Source organism: Suricata suricatta, chromosome 11 (assembly GCF_006229205.1).
Source record: "Suricata suricatta isolate VVHF042 chromosome 11, meerkat_22Aug2017_6uvM2_HiC, whole genome shotgun sequence".
Lineage (NCBI taxonomy): Eukaryota > Metazoa > Chordata > Mammalia > Carnivora > Herpestidae > Suricata > Suricata suricatta.
The window spans coordinates 823356-841381 of record NC_043710.1 but is presented as its reverse complement, the minus strand read 5'-3'; the positions used below and the strand labels follow the sequence as shown (position 1 = coordinate 841381).

General features: G+C 63.0%; 1 protein-coding gene across 1 annotated transcript in view; it reads right to left on the bottom strand.

The window, feature by feature from the left end:
- Positions 1-18026, bottom strand: part of MUC5B (mucin 5B, oligomeric mucus/gel-forming) — a 64597-nt gene that overhangs the window by 17134 nt on the left and 29437 nt on the right. The window contains exons 17-35 of the mRNA XM_029957195.1: positions 9783-9862; positions 8924-9067; positions 7681-7731; positions 7095-7174; positions 6606-7006; positions 6369-6483; positions 6193-6283; positions 5863-5969; positions 4876-5077; positions 4312-4446; positions 4085-4202; positions 3849-3987; positions 3379-3489; positions 3050-3119; positions 2541-2678; positions 2014-2178; positions 1595-1689; positions 510-636; positions 12-267 (exon numbers count right to left, since the gene is read on the bottom strand). Coding sequence (XP_029813055.1) covers positions 12-267; positions 510-636; positions 1595-1689; positions 2014-2178; positions 2541-2678; positions 3050-3119; positions 3379-3489; positions 3849-3987; positions 4085-4202; positions 4312-4446; positions 4876-5077; positions 5863-5969; positions 6193-6283; positions 6369-6483; positions 6606-7006; positions 7095-7174; positions 7681-7731; positions 8924-9067; positions 9783-9862 — 2625 coding nt within the window. The remainder of the gene's footprint in view (positions 1-11; positions 268-509; positions 637-1594; positions 1690-2013; positions 2179-2540; positions 2679-3049; positions 3120-3378; positions 3490-3848; positions 3988-4084; positions 4203-4311; positions 4447-4875; positions 5078-5862; positions 5970-6192; positions 6284-6368; positions 6484-6605; positions 7007-7094; positions 7175-7680; positions 7732-8923; positions 9068-9782; positions 9863-18026) is intronic.

Here is an 18026-nt window from a genome sequence, read left to right as displayed (position 1 = left end):
TGGCCACTTACCACACCACGCCGTTGTCATGCACCAGCTCCCCCGGGGCCACCACAGAGCCACGGAAGTAGCAGGGACAGGCCTCAGCAGACACGCAGGCACCCGAGTCATCTAGGAAGGTGCCCGAGGGGCAGATGCAGCCGTCCACAGGCACAAAGGTGACACCGCAGGTGACGTCGACCTGGCTCAGAGCTCGGCAGGTGGGCTGACAGCCGTCCACCACGTAGCTGTAGTTCTGGGACTTGGGGCAGCTGCTCACATACTTGGCTGGGGGCAGGGGTGGCACTCAAGTCAGTGGCTTGATGGCCTCCTCCAAACTGGTGTTTAAGCAGCCTGAGACTCAGTTTCCCCTCTGACACCCAAGGATCATGGGACCACAGGTCCTTGGTTGGCCCGGCCGAGGAAGCGTGAAGCTCTGGCTGAGAACAGGTGGGTGTGGGCGGCTGCCCCCGGGTCCCCAGCACCCCCGCCCCCACCTGGTGCAGCCAGAGTGGCTTAGGGACACTCACTGCACACGCCTTCCCTCCAGCCAATGAGCAGCACCCCCTTGGCGGCGCAGGCGTGCACGTAGGCGGACAGGGCCGCACACAGACAGTCCTCGCTCCTCTGGCAGTTACACGTGTCGAACATGCAGTGCTGGGGAGGGGCCGGGAGGGACCATCAGGGACCCCAGCCCCCCAAGGCCCCTCCTCTCCATGTGGATTCTTCCTGGGACCCCCACCTGGGCTGAGAGGCCCACCCCAAGGAGGGCCCTTGGCACAGATGGGGAGAAGCCGGCCCCCGGGAGGGGCACGTCACACACTAAGTGACCACAGAGGCCAGGTCAGGGGACAGTGAGAAGGCATGAGGCCGGGCTACGGTCAGGGTCAGAAGGGGTCTCCTCTGGGCCAGGGTCAGCTGCATCCCACGGACGCCACTGGTTGTGCAGAGTGTGGGGGACACAGATGGGGTGAACAGAGTGCGTGGCAAGGTGGAGGTATGTCATCCCCAAAATGGCCTGCCCCCGGGGGCGCTCCTGATACAGTGGTCATGTGCGTTTTAGGGCTTTGAGCTTCTGGAAAAGTGGCCCATGAGCCGGGTGTTGTGAAGGACACTCAGAAACCTCCACCCATGGGGCCTGAGAAAATGAGCTTATTGGAAATAGGGTCTTTGCAGACGTGATTAAGATGAGATCATTGGGATGGGCCCCCATCCAACTTGACTTGTGTCCTTAGAGAGGAAATCTGGACACAGACACAGGGGAGGGGCCAAGGCCATGTGACCACGGAGGCAGAGGTTGAGGTGACATGGCCACAAGCCCAAGGACACCTGGAGCCCCGAAAAGCTGGGAGAGGCAGGAAGCACCTTCCTCTGTAGCCTTAGGAGGGAGCCTGGCCCTACCCACAGCTTGATTTTGGACTTCTGGCTTTTAGGACTGGAACAGAATCCATTTCTCTAGTGTTTAGTGAGCTGGTCTGTGGCCCCAGACACACCAACAGTGGTGGTGCCGAAAGCCCCAAGCAGCCCGCTGCACCGTGAGGGTCCTTGAGACAGGGGGCCACCAAGGGCAGACTGAGGGGGTGGGGGGCGGCTCCAGGTGGGGCCGGGGTCTCACCGAGTGGAAGGGTGCCGGGTTGAGGACGGAGTGGCAGGGCGCGAAGGCTCCGGCCCGGTCAGTCAGCAGGGAGCACCAGTGCTGGGCGTAGTTCTCTGGGACAGGGGAGGGAGGCTGGCTGGTGGCACCCACACACCTCCCCCCCTGCACCCACCCGCCTGGCCGCCCGCGCTCCCGTACTCGGGCCCTGGGGCGCCCCACAGCCCCCAGAGAGCGGAGTTGGGATCTGGGGCTCACCCACCGCGCTGAGGGGGCAGCAAGGTGCTGCTCCCCGAGACGGGCCTGAGCACTCTGCCCTGCTCACTCTCGCCCCAGGCCACGCACACCCGGACACCAGGGGTCCCCCAGGTTCTGGTGAGACGTGGGACTTTGGCTCCCAGCCCAGCCCTGGCGCGCGGAGGGCCCCTGGGGGGGAGTACCGTTCTCCACGCTGAGGGAGCAGGGGTCCTCCAGCGTGTTCTTGACGTTGGGGCAGGCGGCCTGCGTCTTCCAGGTGTTGGCGAAGGCGGCGGCCGTGCCCTCCACCACGCCGCCGAGGGTGCGGAAGTCGTCGGCCTGGTTCTGGTTGAAGTTCCCGCACAGGCCTGGGGCCGGGGCAGGGGTGGGGCTTGAGCAGGGCATCCAGCCTGGCTGTCCACTGGGCCCTGCTCCCTCCTGCTCTCCCCCAGAAACTGCCTCGTGGCCAACCAGCCCCAAAGCCCCGTCCCAGGACTTCGGCTCCAGAGCCGTTGCAGCAGACGCGTCCCGGAGGGAATCCGCCGCTGTGCCAAGCCTGCCTTCATAAGGGCAACATGGCGTGCTCCCCCCAGGGAGCATCACATTCGGGGTGCCCTGGGAGCAGCCGCCTCCCCGTTTTCACTTCCCGTCGGACTCTGCCCACCCTGCCTGCGGCCCAGAGCTGAGTCCGGGCACCAGCCCGCTCCGGGCCCATCCGGCGGAGCCTCACCGCACATCTGTCCGTGATAGGAGGGGTCCAGCCTGAGGAACACCTGCATGAGGGGCACGAGCTGCACCTGCAGCTGCAGCCCCAGGCCCGTGTGCACCAGGATGAAGAAGGAGGTGGGCTTGAAGATCGTGATGCCGGCTGCAGGGGACCGGGACGGGGTCAGAATCCGCACGGGGGCTGCCCCCCCACTCCTGGGACAGCCCGGGAGGCGGAGAGGGCCCTCCAGGGACAGGCTGGGAGGACCCGGGGCTCTGGGGGGACCCGCCACGGCGCAGGGACCCAGGAGTGGGGTGCGGGCGATGTTGGAGTGACCACACGTGACCCCTGAGAGGCCGTGCACTGAGCGTGTTGGGCACCAGTCCCTACAGGAGCCGAGGTGGAGACATGGACAGCCCACATGCAGGTGAGAAACCACCCCTGGGATGTTCCAGAACTGCCCCAGCTCCCAGAGAACTGCTTCTGGGAGCAGACACCCAGCCGGAGCAGGGTCCAGCCGTCCCAGACCGTACCTGCTGACATGGGCAGCTGGGTGTAGATGGAGTTCATGAAAACCCCGCCATTGGCCTGGATCTGGATGATCTGGTGAGAAGAGGCGGCCTGGTCAGCTGCGGGAGAGGCCTGCCTGGCCAGGAAGCACTCCCCTGCACCCAGCCCAGCAGGGCCAGGGCCGGGAGGGGAGCCCTGGCCCCGAACGGCAGACCAAGACCTCCGCGAGACTGTTGGCTGGCACTGGGGCCCGTGGGGTCTGAGGACGGAGCTAGGACCTGTGTCCTCCAAATCTGTCTGTCTTGCCAGCCTCCCCGTCTCCACCCTCTTTCCCAGTGGGCCCCTCACCCACCGTGTCCCCGCCGTTCATGCTGAGCGTCACCATTTTGAGGCAGTTCTCATTGTCCGTCAGGCCGCATCTCCGCAGCTCGGCCAGCACAGTGAGGCTGTTACCTGCACATTTCTGACAGGGCGAAGCCACCAGGGCACCGGGGGTTGGCCACTCCCGAGCGCAGGCGGGAGGGGGTTGTGTGTTCATGTGCGGCATCCCTGCTCCCAGGACCGCCCACGCGGGGTCGAGTGGACGCTGGCTCCCGGTGACCCCTGGCCCCTGTGGCCCCTCCAGGCTGGCAGCTTGTCTCGGGGACTGGGAGCCCCTTGGCCCCATGAATGTGAGCCTAGGGGCTTCCCTATGGGGACGGGACACCAGGAGGGGACCAAGAGGGGCTTCACTCACTCTGATGGCCATCATAGGACCCTTCCCAGGGCAGGGAGGCCTGAGGGTCCCAGGACAGGCCCAGCAAGTGGGGCCTGGGGCCATACCTTGGACAGGACGTAGCTACAGTCCCCGTGCACGTCATAGAGCTTCTCGTCATAGGTGGAGATGTGGGACCCGCCCTGGACGGAGCAGGTGCCAGGGCACGGAAGGTTCTGGCATTGCCACAGACCCCCAGAGCAGGTGCTGGGAAGGGAAGCCATGAACAGAGGAAGCGTGGTGTGGGGAGGCGAACCCCATCCCGGGAACCCCCGCCAAGGGCAGGGGCAGCCAAGAGGCCTACCAGGAGCTGCAGCTGGTGTTGAAGGAGGCCCCCGGGGCATAGGTGTGGCCGCCGTGGGTGCAGGGACACTGCCCCAGGGGCAGGCAGCCCGTGTGGGTGACATCATCCAGCACTGTGCCTGTGGACAGTGGGGGAGAGGTCGTGAGTGGGCTGGCTCGGGTGTTGGGAACACAGTGACTGGAGGCAGCCGAGGGGTGGGGGCAGAGGGCCTGGCCCTGAGGGCCAGGAGGACCTGCCTTCGGGGCAGAAGCAGCCGTCCACGCAGTGGTCCTCGCAGAGCTGGGATCGCTCGGGGTTGGAGCAGGTGTCCGCGCAGGGCGAGCCGCACTCCCGCTGCTGCAGGTTGAGGGGGCAGGTCCAGGCTGCGGGGGGTGGGGAGGGGAGGCAGCGCTTGGGCCCCGGAAAGCCACCCGGGTGCTGGGCAGACGGATGCTCCCAACATTTCCCGTGTCATCAAAGACCCCCAAGTTCACAGCTGAGCCAAGGAGACCCTCGTCTGGGGAGGCTGGGCCCCCCTTGTCCTAGCCCCTGCTGTCTTCTGGGTGAGGCAGCCCTCCCGTGCCCACCTGGGCTGTACCCAGACCAGGTCCTCCCTTTAGGCCTCCCGGGTCCCCCAGGCCCTGCACACTCACTTCTGTCCCTCTGCCCACCCTCTTGCTGTAGGGCCCCCAAATGACTCCACCCATCCTGGCTTCCCCAGCCAGGTGTCAGATGTCCTGTCCGTCGCCCCCTCCCTGGTGACCCAGTGTGGGTGAGGGGCCTGGGGCTGGCCCTGGTCAGGGAGCACTCACGGCAGAGGTCAGGGCCCCTCCAGTTCTGGGGCTGTCCCCCTGCATGGACACACTGGCGGGAGTACTCGGCGAAGGTGGCGCACGGGCAGTCGGGGCAGCGGCACAGGTCCTGGGTGCAGGCGGCCAGGTACGCGGCGGGGTCCAGCAGCGTGTTGCACTCCACGAAGGCCAGGCCGAGCAGGGTGCGGTAGCAGATGCCCTCCTGGGGAGCACAGGGGCGTGGCGGCCTCCATTCTCGGTGCTTGTGGGGGGACTCAGGCCAGGGGGCCCCTTCTCCCGATTGCGGTTCCTTTCATCTCTCCATCCACCAGTCCACCCATCCGTCCGTCCATCCACTCACCCATCCTTTTCCCACAGTGAACTGGCCACGGCTGGGTGCAGAACTCGGCTAGGCTCCGAGGCGCGACTTGGGACCGTGGACTCCACCCACCCGCCCAGGGTTCCAGGACACCCCTGCTCATGGTGTGAGCACCCAGGAAAGGTGCAACGCGAAGGCAAGCAGGAAATGAGGGCAGCTGAGTGCCCATGGATGAGCCCGCCTTCCTTCCCCAGCACCCCTGCCCCCGCCCCCCAGCCAGCTGGCCCGACTTGAGGCTCAGTGGGAGATTCTGCTGGTTTGGGCCTCCTGGGGCTTCCAGGCCACTGCTCCCTGTGGAGGCGTCCCCGCTGCCTTGTTGGGCTTCTCCACCTGGGCTCCCAAGTGCCCAGCGCGGACTGCCTACGTGTAGACACGTGTTCGTATGTGGGGATGGCCACACATGTAGCCCAAGGCCGTCATACGTAGAATATTCCTTCGGTAGGTGGAGGTGAGGAAGCAGGTGTGTCTCCAGAGAGGAGGCCGTGTCCTCTGCCACCCCAAGGCTTGGAGACCCTCTCACCTGGACACCTGGGGCCCCGGCCCAGGAAGCCTGAGACCACCAGCCCGGCTGTCGCCCTGCCCTGGGAGAGCAGAGGCTGGGGGCAGGCCGGGCCCCAGGGGGCACTCACCCTATCTGTGCAATTGCTGGCCGGGGAAGGGAGGGGGTCCTGGCATTGCTCTGTGGGCCCATCCAGCTTCTGGAGATTCCCAAACTGTAGAGGGGTCAGCCTGGCGTCTGTGGAGAGAGGCTCCGTGTGGAGGGCGCTGAAGGACCCTGGGGCCAGTGTGGGGGACCCCTGCCTGTGCCCAGGCACCCCGTGGGGTGTCGCTGGCTTGAGTATTGCCCCCACCCCGATTTGCTGTCTGCCCAGAGCGCGGGTGAGGCCACCCCAAGGCCCCTCCAGGCCTCCTTGGGACAATCCAGCCCTCAGCTTCCTGCTGACCCTGGGGGCACTCACTGTGAGAGTAGAACTCGTTGACAGCCCGGAGTCCATTGAAGTCCCCACACAGACCACATGTCTGGTTGGCGTACTTGGGGTCCAGCTCCAGCTGGGGGCAGAGGAGGGGCAGCTCCAGCCTCTGGGGGGCCCTCCCCGCACTGGTGGGCAGGGCCGTGGGGGCGGGGCCTCCTCACCAGCACACTGTCCTCTCTGTTCCACAGGAAGGTCAGCGACAGCTGGACAGCAACCTTGATGTAGACGCTGCTCTGCTCTACCAGGACGCCGGCGCGGCTGTAGGGCAGCTCCTCCCTGGGATGGAAAGTTCTGGTTCTCCCAGGGCCAGGCTGCCCAGCAGGGTGCAGTGCCTCCGCAGCCCTGAGCCCAGAGCCCGCCCAGAGGCCTGGCCCCTCCCTGGCCCGGGCCAGGCTCACCGCCGCCCATTGATGAGGATGGAGCTGTTAGAGGCCTCCAGCACCAGCCCCTGGGTCTTGAGAACGATGTGGGTGATGGTCGGCCGGGAGGCGGCCAGGCCACGGCGGACCTGGACGTTGAAGTCCTCGTAGGCGGCCCCGCAGTGCGAGGACAGCACGTAGTTGCACAGGCCCGGGAAGCGGAAGACGTCCCCGTCGAAGGTCTTGTAGTGGAAGTCGCCCCAGGTGCTGCACACCCGCCCATTGTGCGCGGGGTTCAGGGCTGTGGGGAGAGCGAGGTGGGGCCCCGGCAGGTGCGGCTTCCCTCGCCTGGCCACCCGCGGGCAGCCCTTCCCGGGTTTGGGCTGGGGCTCCGGGAGGGCAGCCACTCCCCTGACTCCCCGAGAGCGCTGCCCCCAGAACTGTCCGCAGGGAAGGCTCCCGGCCAGGCCCAAGGCCATCCAGCTGCCCTACTGCCCCAGCGCTATCCCCGGCTGGCTGAGCCCCCACCCCATCAGCTGTGGGCAGTGTCCACTCACAGCTCACGGTGGCGAAGACGGTGACGGGAGGGATGAAGGTCATGCTCCGAGCTGCAGAGTGAGGGCGAGGTCACACTAAAGATGTGGCCAGGCAGGGAGCGGCCAGGGACACCCCTTCCCGGGACCTCTGCCCTCCTCCCTGGCCAGCCTGGGGCAGCAGAGAGGTGCAGCCCCCCTGACCCAGCCCGGGGAGCCCCAGGACTAGGGCTGCCCCCTCCCTGACCCTCCCCATTGGCCCCAGGCTTTTCTGTCTGTGTGCTGCTGAGTGTGTGAATGTGTGTGAGTGTGCACATGCGTCCAAGTATGTGACCGTGTGTGCACATGCGTGTGACTATGTGTGTTTCACCTCTCTGCTCTGTGCCTTCACTTTCTTTGGCCCGTCCCCTCCGCCATCCCTTCTTGTGGGTGGATGGGATCCTGAAGGGTCTCTGTGTGGCCTGTGGCTCCTGTGGAAGGGGGTCCGTCCCCCCGCTCCCGTCCAGATCCCCGGCCCACCCCAAGCCCAGCCCCTTCTGCTTGCTTGGGAGGCCCCGGCACCCAGAACCCCGGCCGCATACCGACGTCCACCCTCCGACTGTTCACCGCAGGCTCCGTGCTGCCCTGGGTCTCTGCCGGGAACGGGGACGGGAGTCAGTGAGAAGCTGGGCGTTGGCCATCCCGTCCTGGGCAGGCTCCAGGGTGGTGGCCATGAGACAGGGTCGGGCCTCTCCACCACTCTACACGGTAGGCGGCCAGGCCTCCACCGGGATGGGGGTTCCGGTGGGGAGCTGCCCCCATCTGGCAGCCTGGCGCTGGTGCCCGCCCTCCCCATCTACGCATTCAGAGAGCTGCCTCATCTCGCCGCGACCCGGCAGCTGCTGGCTCAGGGCAGGAGAATGGAATCAGGAAAGGGCGTTGGTCCGTTGACCCTGGCCCCCCTAGAAGAGGGTTCGGCCCCGTCCCAGGAGTCCCTTGGAGAAGGACAAAGACCAGCTTTGTTGGGGAGAAGGACACACGCAGTCAGGGAGGCTTCTGGGCGTGACTTAGCAGAAACCCAAGACCAGAGCGAGACTCCAGCTAGAGCCATCCGTCACGGGGTGGGGGGTCTGAGGCCTGGGTGCCGGGGTGGCTGCCCAGGTGGCCGGTGAGCCCGCCGCCTATAGGCCGGGCCTCCTCCCTCAGCCCGACCGTGGCTACACTCAGGTGCTCGTGCCCAGTGGCCCGGCCCCCGTGCCCCTGCCCCTGCCTCCCTTGCTGCCTTGGTAAGCAGGGGGAGCTGTGCCGGGCTCAGGCTGGGGCGCCCCCTCCACACGGGTCCTGCACTGCTTCCTTCCATCTGCCGAGGGTCTGCACGCTCAGCCTGACACGGAGCCTCGTCAGGGAGTGGGGGTCCCGACGTCCCCGTGTCCCTGGTGGGCCAGCTCAGCAAGGGACCCGGTGAGGCCACCGCAGCCTCCTGCTTGACCTTCCCAGCAGGCACCTTGGGTGCATGGAAGCCACAGGCACTGGCCGGGCGCTCAGCTGTCCTTCCGAAGGCCCCTCCCGCAGCTGTCTGGCCCGGACCCCGCCAGGGCCAGCCGCGGGCCACACCCCACAGTCAGAGCCCAGGGGCTTCCCCATGGGTGCAGGGCGCACTGCACCCCCCTCCCCGTCCAGGGCCAGTTTCCAGAAGAATTCGCTCAGCACGGGGTCATCGGCCCAGCGAGACCTGGGTTCCATTGCCCAGGAAAATGCCCGCTGCCGACCGTCCCCTCGCCCTGGTCTGATAGCGCACCCCCTGACGCGAGCCCTCCTCTCAGACCACTTTTGTCCCCCACTAACGGGATCGGACCCCCAGGGAGGAGCAGATGGCCATGAGGTGGCTCGCTGGTGAGGCCCAGTGTTCGGGCACGAGGTCTGAGGCCAGCGTGGCCCAGAAGAGCCTGGCCGAGTCGGGGCCTGGCTGCGCAAACCAGCAAACAGCACCTGAATCGTGCAGCAGCCGGGGTACATGGCACCCCCCTGGGAGTGGCTGGGGGACGCCCTCCGCCCCCCAGCCCTGCTCAGCCCCCACGGAAGGCGACCTGGGGCAGGGGCTCGGGGAGACGCGCGTCCACCCTCACGGATGGTGAGGCGTCTGGCTGTGTCCACCTGCCCAGACCCCCGAGCCAGCCTGCCTGGGGCCCAGGGCGGAGGCCTTGGAGGAGCAGAGCTCTGGGCCGGGCTCCAGGCCAGCCCTGCTGGGTGCCACCCAGGCAGCCCCTGAGGCCGCATCTTTCATGTTGACAGTAAGTATTAGAGCTGCCACTGCCCGCTAAGAGCCCGGGGCTACGGCAGACCAGACGGGTGGAGAGGCGGGCTGGGAAGGCAGGTGAGGCGCAAAGGGCCAGGACGAGGTTCAGGGGGCTCGGACGCGGCTTCCAACCCTGATTGGAGGAGGTGTTTTGGAGCTGCTACCGGGAGTGCCTGACGGCCGTCACCCTCACAGGACCAGAGAGGTGCCAGCCTCAGGCTCCTCACCGAGTCCCCACCCTCAGACTCTCTCGGTGGTTTTTCCTGGGTGCAGGCTGAGAGCCTGGGGGCCCCACTGAAGACACTCGGGGCGGGGGCCTGGCTGCCCATTCTCGGCAGGAGAAACCCTGGGCGGGGGCCTGCGGAGGCCTCTCGGCTGGAGACACGGACCAGGGCTCGTACGTCTTACCTGTCTTCTGCACCAAGAGCAGGGCCAGAAGGACCCAGGCCAGCGCCGGGCACCCGCTCGGGGCACCCATCCTGGGGGCGGGCAGAGCGGCAGGCTGGTGGCAGAGAGGGAGTGGGCCCCGGTGCTCGCTCCCTGGGGGCCCTGGGGCTTATATAGCGAGAAGTCCTGGCCCCGTGCCCGGCTCCTGGGCAGCGCAGGGCTCCGTCCTTTCCCCCCGGCCTGCCACGTGTGTTTGCTCTCGGGAGGGGCCGAGGCAGGACAGAGGCCTGGAGGAGGAAGAATTTGTGGCTGTGGCCCCAGATTCAAAGGACCCCTGCTCCCCACCCCACCCCACCCCACGGCTTCTGAAAACCGGAGGGAGAGGGGCCGGGCACCTGGGCCGCCCCGATCCTGCCTCACTCACACAGTACGGGAGCGGTCAGCACGCCCCCACACTCAGTCCCCATGTCGAGCGCCCCCACCCTGGGGGCCTGGCTGAGGCTGAGAGGCAGGACTGAGGGGACGCGGCCTCAGCTGTCGGGCAGCCTTGGGCACTGGCCTGGGGAGCTGACCTCAGGTCCCCAGGGAAGGACCTGAGACCGTCGCTGGGGGCCTGCGGCTTCTGCTCAGCTGAGCCGTGGTCAGCAGTGTGGGGAGGGGGGTCCCTGGTCTGCACAGCTTGGGGAGGGGTGCCCGGGAGGAGCATCCATGCCCAGAGACCCTAGGCATGCACGTCTCTGGGCTCCTTTCTCTCACCAAGTTCAGATTTCAGGGGAAACAGAGTGGACACCCAGGCTGGCTCTCGCCCAGCACCCACCCTGGCATGCCTGACCCTCACCTCGCTCCTGAAGCTGAGGCTGGCCTGGTGACCCACGGCGGGGTGGCACAGAGGAAGCTGTTGCTCCCCAGGGCCCTGACCCAACAGGGCCCTCCCCTGACGGCAGGCCGTGCCGGGGCCGATGTGCACAGGCCGACGTGCCCCTGGAGGGCCCCCAGCAGGTTGATGGGGTCCCCTCCGGGGGGCCACGGGGTGTCTCAGCCCCAGGACTGACCCAAGCAGGAGCCACGAAGGCCCACCCCCAGCTGGTGCGGCTGAGGGGCCACACGGTAACCTGTCCCCTGGTGGGCGAACAGCTCAGCCCTGTGCGCTGTCCCCTCTGACTCACACTCCTGGCGTCTTACACTCTGGGCATCCTTACCCCCGGCCTAAGCGTGGCTGAGCGCCCTACAGGGTGGCCCCCGGTGAGGGGCATGGGCCCCGCGGTAGAGGGGGTTCCCCACTGGTTTGGGCGACAAGCATCAAGGTGGTCCCGGTACCCTCTGCACCTGCCTTTTCGAGGTTAATTCACAGACGGGCAAATGGTCTTCAAAGACTTCCGCATCTGCCTGGCTCCCCCCCCCCCCGCAGCACGGCCAACGCCCCACCCCCCGGGCTGTGCCTGTCTGCAGGCTCGCTCGCCACAGAGGTCCCGGCATCTGCGTTTCACTTGGTTCCTGGCATCTGCAGAGCAGGGTGCGCCCCCCTGCAGCCAGCCCACGTGTCCTGGCATCAGAGCCCTGCAGAGGGGCCTGGCGTGGTGCCCGTGTGCGTGCGCAGCCCTGTAGTCTTCCTGGGCTCCTGCGGCCTGAGCCCTCGTGGCTGGGCCCCCTCTTCCCCCTTGAGGGTTCTGGCTCTCAGTCCATGCCCTGCTGGCACATCCCTCAGCACCCCCTGACTCAGCTGGCACCCCGTAGCCTTCAGAGGGCCCTGTGAGCCCCGTTTGGGGCAGTCCCCACCTCCCACATGCGTGAGCAGCCGAGGGCACCTGGGACTCAGGAACTGAATGTAAGTTATTTAGGGCTTCAAGTTTTTCATCTCAGAAGGAGAGCTTCGTGTGGGCAGGGGCCTTGCCCACTGTTCACAGCTGGCACACAGTAGGCACTCAATAAATGCACCAGACAGTGAGGCAGAGACCTGGCAGCTGGCGTGGCCCGGATGCCGCCCTGGTCCTTCCTTGTGAGCACCGCTCTCCGGGCAGAGACAGGGGCGATTGAGACACCCCGGAAGCCCAGCGTGTTTGCTCAGCCGGTTTACCTCTTCACACTTGAGAGAGCGAGGACAGAAGATAAGGAAGGGGAGCGGGCTGCCGGGAAGGAGCGGCCTCCTGGAGCTCGAGAGGGCTCTTCCAGGGACCATGCCAGGAGCCTGTCCAGCCTTGGGTACACCGGGCCTCTCCCTGCCCACAGATCCCCGGGGCCGCGTGGAGCCCAGCCCTGCAGCCCCTCGAGGGCTTGGTGGGCTCACAGGGGTCCTCCAGCCACCTCGGGGCCCCTTCTGAGCCCCCGTCCCCAGCAGCCCGCCACCGGGTGCAGACTGAGGACGGGGCTCCCGGGGTGCAGCGAGCCTCAGGCATCCGAGTCTGGTGGTTTGCCTAGCTCCTCCCGGGGCACCACGGAGGGTCCAGAAGGATAGGGGCATAGCCCTGGGGAGTCACAGGCATGGCTGGATTGGCCTGGGGGTGGGGACTTTTACACCCGCTGCCTCCTGGTCCCCAGACGGCTGTGTGGCCACAACAGATGGGAACCAGGGGGATCCTGGCTGCCCAGTCTCCACCCCCATAGCTAAGGGGCCCAGTTGTATGACTAGCAGGCTAGAACCTAGCAGCCCTAGGCTGGGTGAACCAGGCGGGGAGGGGGCCCAGGTGGGGAGGGGACCCAGGCCCCTCATGTGGGTGACAAGCCACTTTCTCCTGGGCCTTGGGATGGCTGGGCCTGGACCCTGCCCCCAGTGCCCTCAGGGTATTTCCAGTGAGACTCAGGGGGTCACCCAGTCCAGAAGAAACACGTGCAGGACACACTGGGTGACCATGGTCCCCCTAGACCCCCAGGCTGTCCATCGACCGATGTGACAGAACACCCCCACCCCAGGCTGGGCTTTTGGGATGCAGAGAGGTGGCCTGACAGCCCAGCTGGTCGCTGGTCAGGAGGGCAAGTCCCAGTGGGGTGGGTGAGGCTGTGGAAGGATGGGCATCCTGGTCCCTGGGGCCACTCCCCCTGCCCTGCCCCCGGGCTGCAAGAATATAGAGAGCTCCCCACGGGACACCCCTGCCCTGGAGGGAGACTACAACCTCCAGCCTCTCCTGTTATTTCCGGGGTCTTCACACAGATCCCCTTCCTCGTCCGTGTCCTCTCTCCCTCCTTCCTTCCTTCTAGCAAATTCTGAGCCCCAGGGTGGTACTGCCCTAGGCACTGGGGACCCCAGTGGGACAAGAACAGCATACAGGACCATGTGGGGTTGTGACAGGAGCCTTGCAGGAGCAGAGAGAGAGTGACAGCTCGTGTGGGGCGGGGCACAGACGTCACCACCCCCCACTCCCACCCCGTCTCCATCACCGTTAGTCTTTCCTGTAAGAGACTCTGTCCATCACACAACTCCCCACCCCCCGCGAGCCCACCGCCATCTACTCTAGGTCCCTGGATGTGATGACTCCAGGGCCCATGTGAGTGGAATCCTGAGCCGCGTGCCCTTCTGGGTCTGGCTTGTTTGCTGAGCATTGTGTCCACAAGGTTCCGCGGGGCAGCAGGTGTCAGAATGTCACTTGTTAAGGCGCAATAATATCTCATTGTTTGAACATTTTCATTTCTCTCGTCTGTCAATGGAACGCAGGCCGCCGAGTTTCTACTTGAGTCCTTGCTTTCGGCTCCTTTGGGGATGCACCTGGGAGCAGACTTGCTGGATTGTATCCTAATTCTGCATTTAACTTTTTAAGGAATCACCAGACGATGTAGTAACTACAGCATTCGACACCCCCACCAACAGTGCACAGAGGGAAGGCTCTCTTCCGGGGTGCAGGCTGCCAAACAGGGATGGGAGGCTGGTGCTCTCCCATGAGGGCACGGACCGCCTTCCCGTGGGCCCCACCGTGGGACCCAGCCACCTGTACACCATCAGCTCTTGGGGTCAGGCTCCGACACGTGGACTTGGGGGGCCCCGTGCAGACAGCAGGAAGCTTGAGCAGTTTTTTGGTAGAGGTTTTGGAGTTTTCTACATGTAAGATCATGTCATCTGTGGTCAGGGATCATTTTTCTTTTCCCCTTTGTGTTTCTCTCTCTTGCCGGATTGCTCTGGCCGGAACCCCCAGGGCTCTGCTGAGCCTGGGTGGTAAGGGGGGCCCTCTCTGCCTTGTCCCCGACCTCAGAGGAGAGCTCTTGTCCATCACCGCTGGGAACGAGGTGAGCCGTGTCGTGTGCCCCTTTACTGTGACAGAGCTGTCTTCTGGTCCTGCTTCGGCGGGTGTTTTGTTAAGAAAGGATATCGATTCCAGCAAATTCTTTTTCCGCATCAATTGAGAGGATCGTGTGCGCCCCATTCTGTTACCGGGGTGACTGGCTGACTCGTGTGTGCCCCCCGCTCCTGCATTCAGGGAATAAGCCCCACCTGGCCACCGTGTCTAATTTTCCGACTTGCTTCTGGACTGATCTGCTAGTGTTTCGTTACGGATTTTTGCACCAAGATTCATGACAGACACTCATCTGTGCTGTTTCTTCTTCTGTCTTTGTCTGGCTTTGGTGTCAGGGGAACGATGGCCTCCCAGTGACCTAGGGACTATCCCCCCTTTGCGCTTCTCCGGAAGAGTCTGGGGAGTACTGGCGTTGGTTCTCCTGACAGTCCCTGGGGAGGCCTTCTTGCCCTGGGATCTTGGGGGGGGGGGCCACTGACCCACCCTCCCCACTACCCGCAGGCCCCTCGATTTCACAGGTCGGTTTTGTGAGACCGTGTGTTTCTAGGAAGGTGTCCGTCTCTCCCAGTTGATCAAACGTGACGAAGATGCTCACGGAATTCTTTAGAATCACATTTATTTCTGTAAAATCAGTACTAATGGCCCTTCCGAGTTTGGTTTTAGTGATCTGAGCCTCCAGCTCGTTCTCGGTCCGTCCGGCTCGCGGTCTGCCCATCGGTCTTTTCAGAGAAATTTTGGCGTTGCTGGCCTTCTCCGAGGCTTCCTCTCTACCCGGCTCTAGCCTCCCCGCTGCCTTCCTTCCGGAGCTCCGCCTTCTCTTTCTGGGGCCCTGAGGTCTGCGGCCGGTCGGGACTCCACATCTCGCCTCTCTGGGGTCACAGCGGTGCGCGTGCCCCCTCGGCGCTCCCCTCGCGAGACGCACACGTCCCGCACGTTGGGTTTCCGTTTTCATTGATCTTCGGGGGCTCCCCGACCTTTCCTTTCACCCGTTGATTGCTTAAGACCGTGTTAACTTGCACGTGTTTGTAAATTTTACACTCTCCTTCTATTGTTGATCTGTAGCTTCGCCCCTTTGTAGTCAGAAAAAATACTTCGCATGATTTATTATTTTTAAGCGGATTGAAACCTGTTTGGAGCACGATACACAGTTTACGTTGGAGGGCGCTGCGTGTGGAGTCGAGGCGCACAGTGCGTGTTCTGCGCATGTGGCGGGCGTGACGGGTCCTCGGCGTGTGCGCAGGCGCCGGTGTGCTCGCCAGCCCTCCGTCCGGCCCTTCTGCGCAGCGCGGAGCGCAGCGTGAAGCCCGCGGCCACTCGGGCCGGTGCGCCTCTCCGCCGCGGGCTTGTGTCCATGCAGTTTGGTTTGTAACTGCGGTATTTTCTTGTTGAACTGACTCTTTGTCAACAATATCCTTTGTCTCTTCCAACCGTTTGGAATTTAAAGTCTACGTTACGTGGCACTGACGTGGCCGCCCACGCTCTCTCCTCGCTGCTATTTGCATGGAAGATATTTTTCTAAGCTTTCACTTAACCTGTCTGTGACCTTAGTTCTACGCAAGTGTCTCACAGATGGCATGTAGTTGGGTTGTGGTTTTTATTGTTTTTTTAATTTTAATTTTGTTTTATTTTATTTTTAAGCACTCTCCACACCCAATGTGGGACTCGAACTCATGACCCCGAGGTCAAGAGTTGCATGCCTACCGACTGGCGCAGACAGGTGCCCTTGGGTTGTGTTTTTATTTAGTTATTTTTCTCTTTTTTAATTAATTTATTTTTTATTTTACATCCAAGATAGTGCAACAATGATTTCAGGAGCAGAACCCAGTGATTCATCCCCTGTGTATAACACCCGGTGCTCATCCCAACAAGTGTCCTCCTCAGTGCCCCTCGCCCATTCTGCCCCCCCGCAGCTGCTCCAGCGACCTTTCGTCTGTGCTCTGTATGGAAGAGTCTCTTACGTCTTGTCCCCCGCCCTGTTTGTATATTCTTCTTGCTTCCCTTCCCTTCTGCTCATCTGTTCTGTATCTTAAACTCCTCATAGGAGTGAAATCATGGTGTCTGTCCTCTCTGGCTGACTTATGTCACTTAGCAGAATTCCCTCCAGGGCCATGCGCGTAGTCGCAAAAGCCAGGATTTCATTCTTTTTGATCGTCGGGTATTACTCCTGTGAGTTTACACCGCATCTTCTTTATCCATTCATCCACCGGGGGACATTTGGGCTCTTCCCATACTTTGGTTGTGGTCGATAGCACTGCTGTAAACATTGGGGTGCACGTGTCCCTTTGAAACAGCACCCCTGTGTCCCTTGGATAAACACCTAGTAGTCAACTGCTGGGTCATCCGTAGTTCTGTTTTTAATTTTTTGAGGAACCTCCACACTGTTTTCCAGAGTGGTTGCACCACTTTGCATTCCTAATTATTTAATTTTTTAACTGTTTACTTATCACTGAGAGAGAGAGGGGAGGGAGTGGTAGAGAGAGAGGGAGACATAGAATCCAAAGTAGGCTCCAGGCTCCAAGCCGACAGCACAGAGCCCGATGTGGGGTTCAAAGCCATGAACCATGAGATCATGACCTGAGCCGAAGTTGGACGCCTAACCGACTGAGACAGCCAGGCCCCCCTGGGGGCGTTTTCATATCAACTGTGATTAAATCGGTCTGTGCACGTGTGCAGTGAGAACAGGCGAGGACGGACAAGCCTCGACCGAGTTAGTCTGTCTGCTGTGTCTTCTGGCCTTTTGGTTCTTCCTTCCTTCCGGTACTGCCTTCTTTTGTGCTTCCTTGGGTTTTTGTAGTGATAGACTTTTATTCCCTTCTCATTTCCTTTTGCATCTATTCTACAGACACTGCTGTGGTGACAAGTCATGCCTGCTACTGTGGACACCCGACAACACGGACTCGTGGCCATTTTGATGCATTTACTTTTAAATCCTGTGCAAAATTAAAAGCGGAGTGGCAAACGGAACTTACGGTCACATTGACCTCTGTATTTGCCCACGTGCTTAGCTTGACCAGAGACCTTTACCGTCTCCCGCTGTGCGTCACGGGCCAGCGCCCTTCATTTCCGCCCAAGGGGCTCCTGGTCTCGCCATGAAGCTCTGCCTCAGCTTCTGTTTCTCTGGAAATGTCTTAATTTCTTCATCATTTTTGAAGAACAGCAGCTCCCCCAGATAGAGAATTCGTGGCTGACCGCTGTCCCTTCCAGAACTTCAGATCTGTCATCCATGACCTCCTGTCTCCTGCGGTTTCCGGTGGCAAGGCAGCCAACTGTCTCGGAGAGAATGTGCATGAGCCACATGTCTCTCTCAGCGGGTGGCTGTGACACACGTCAGCGGATGGCTGTGACGTGTGTCAGCGGGTGGCTGTGACGTGTGTCAACAGGTGGCTGTGACATTTGTCAGTGTGTGGCTGTGACACATGGGTGGCTGTGACACGTGTCAGCAGGTGGCTGACGTGTCAGCAGTTGGCTGTGACACGTGTCAGTGGGTGACTGTGACACGTGTCAGCAGGTGGCTGTGACGTGTGTCAGCATGTGGCTGTGACGTGTGTCAGCGTGTGACTGTGACACGTGTCAGCGTGTGGCTGTGACGTGTGTCAGCGTGTGGCTGTGACGTGTGTCAGCGTGGGGCTGTGACGTGTGTCAGCAGGTGGCTGTGACGTGTGTCAGCAGGTGGCTGTGACATTTGTCAGCGGGTGGCTGTGACACGTGTCAGCGGGTGGCTGTGACACGTCAGCGGGTGGCTGTGACATTTGTCAGCAGGTGGCTGTGATGTGTGTCAGCGTGTGGCTGACATGTGTCAGCAGGTGGCTGTGACACGTGTCAGTGGGTGGCTGTGACGTGTGTCAGCAGGTGGCTGTGACATGTGTCAGCGGGTGGCTGTGACATTGTCAGTGGGTGGCTGTGATGTGTGTCAGCGTGTGGCTGACATGTGTCAGCAGGTGGCTGTGACATTTGTCAGTGTGTGGCTGTGACACATCAGCGGGTGGCTGTGACACATGTCAGCAGGTGGCTGTGACGTGTGTCAGCGGGTGGCTGACATGTGTCA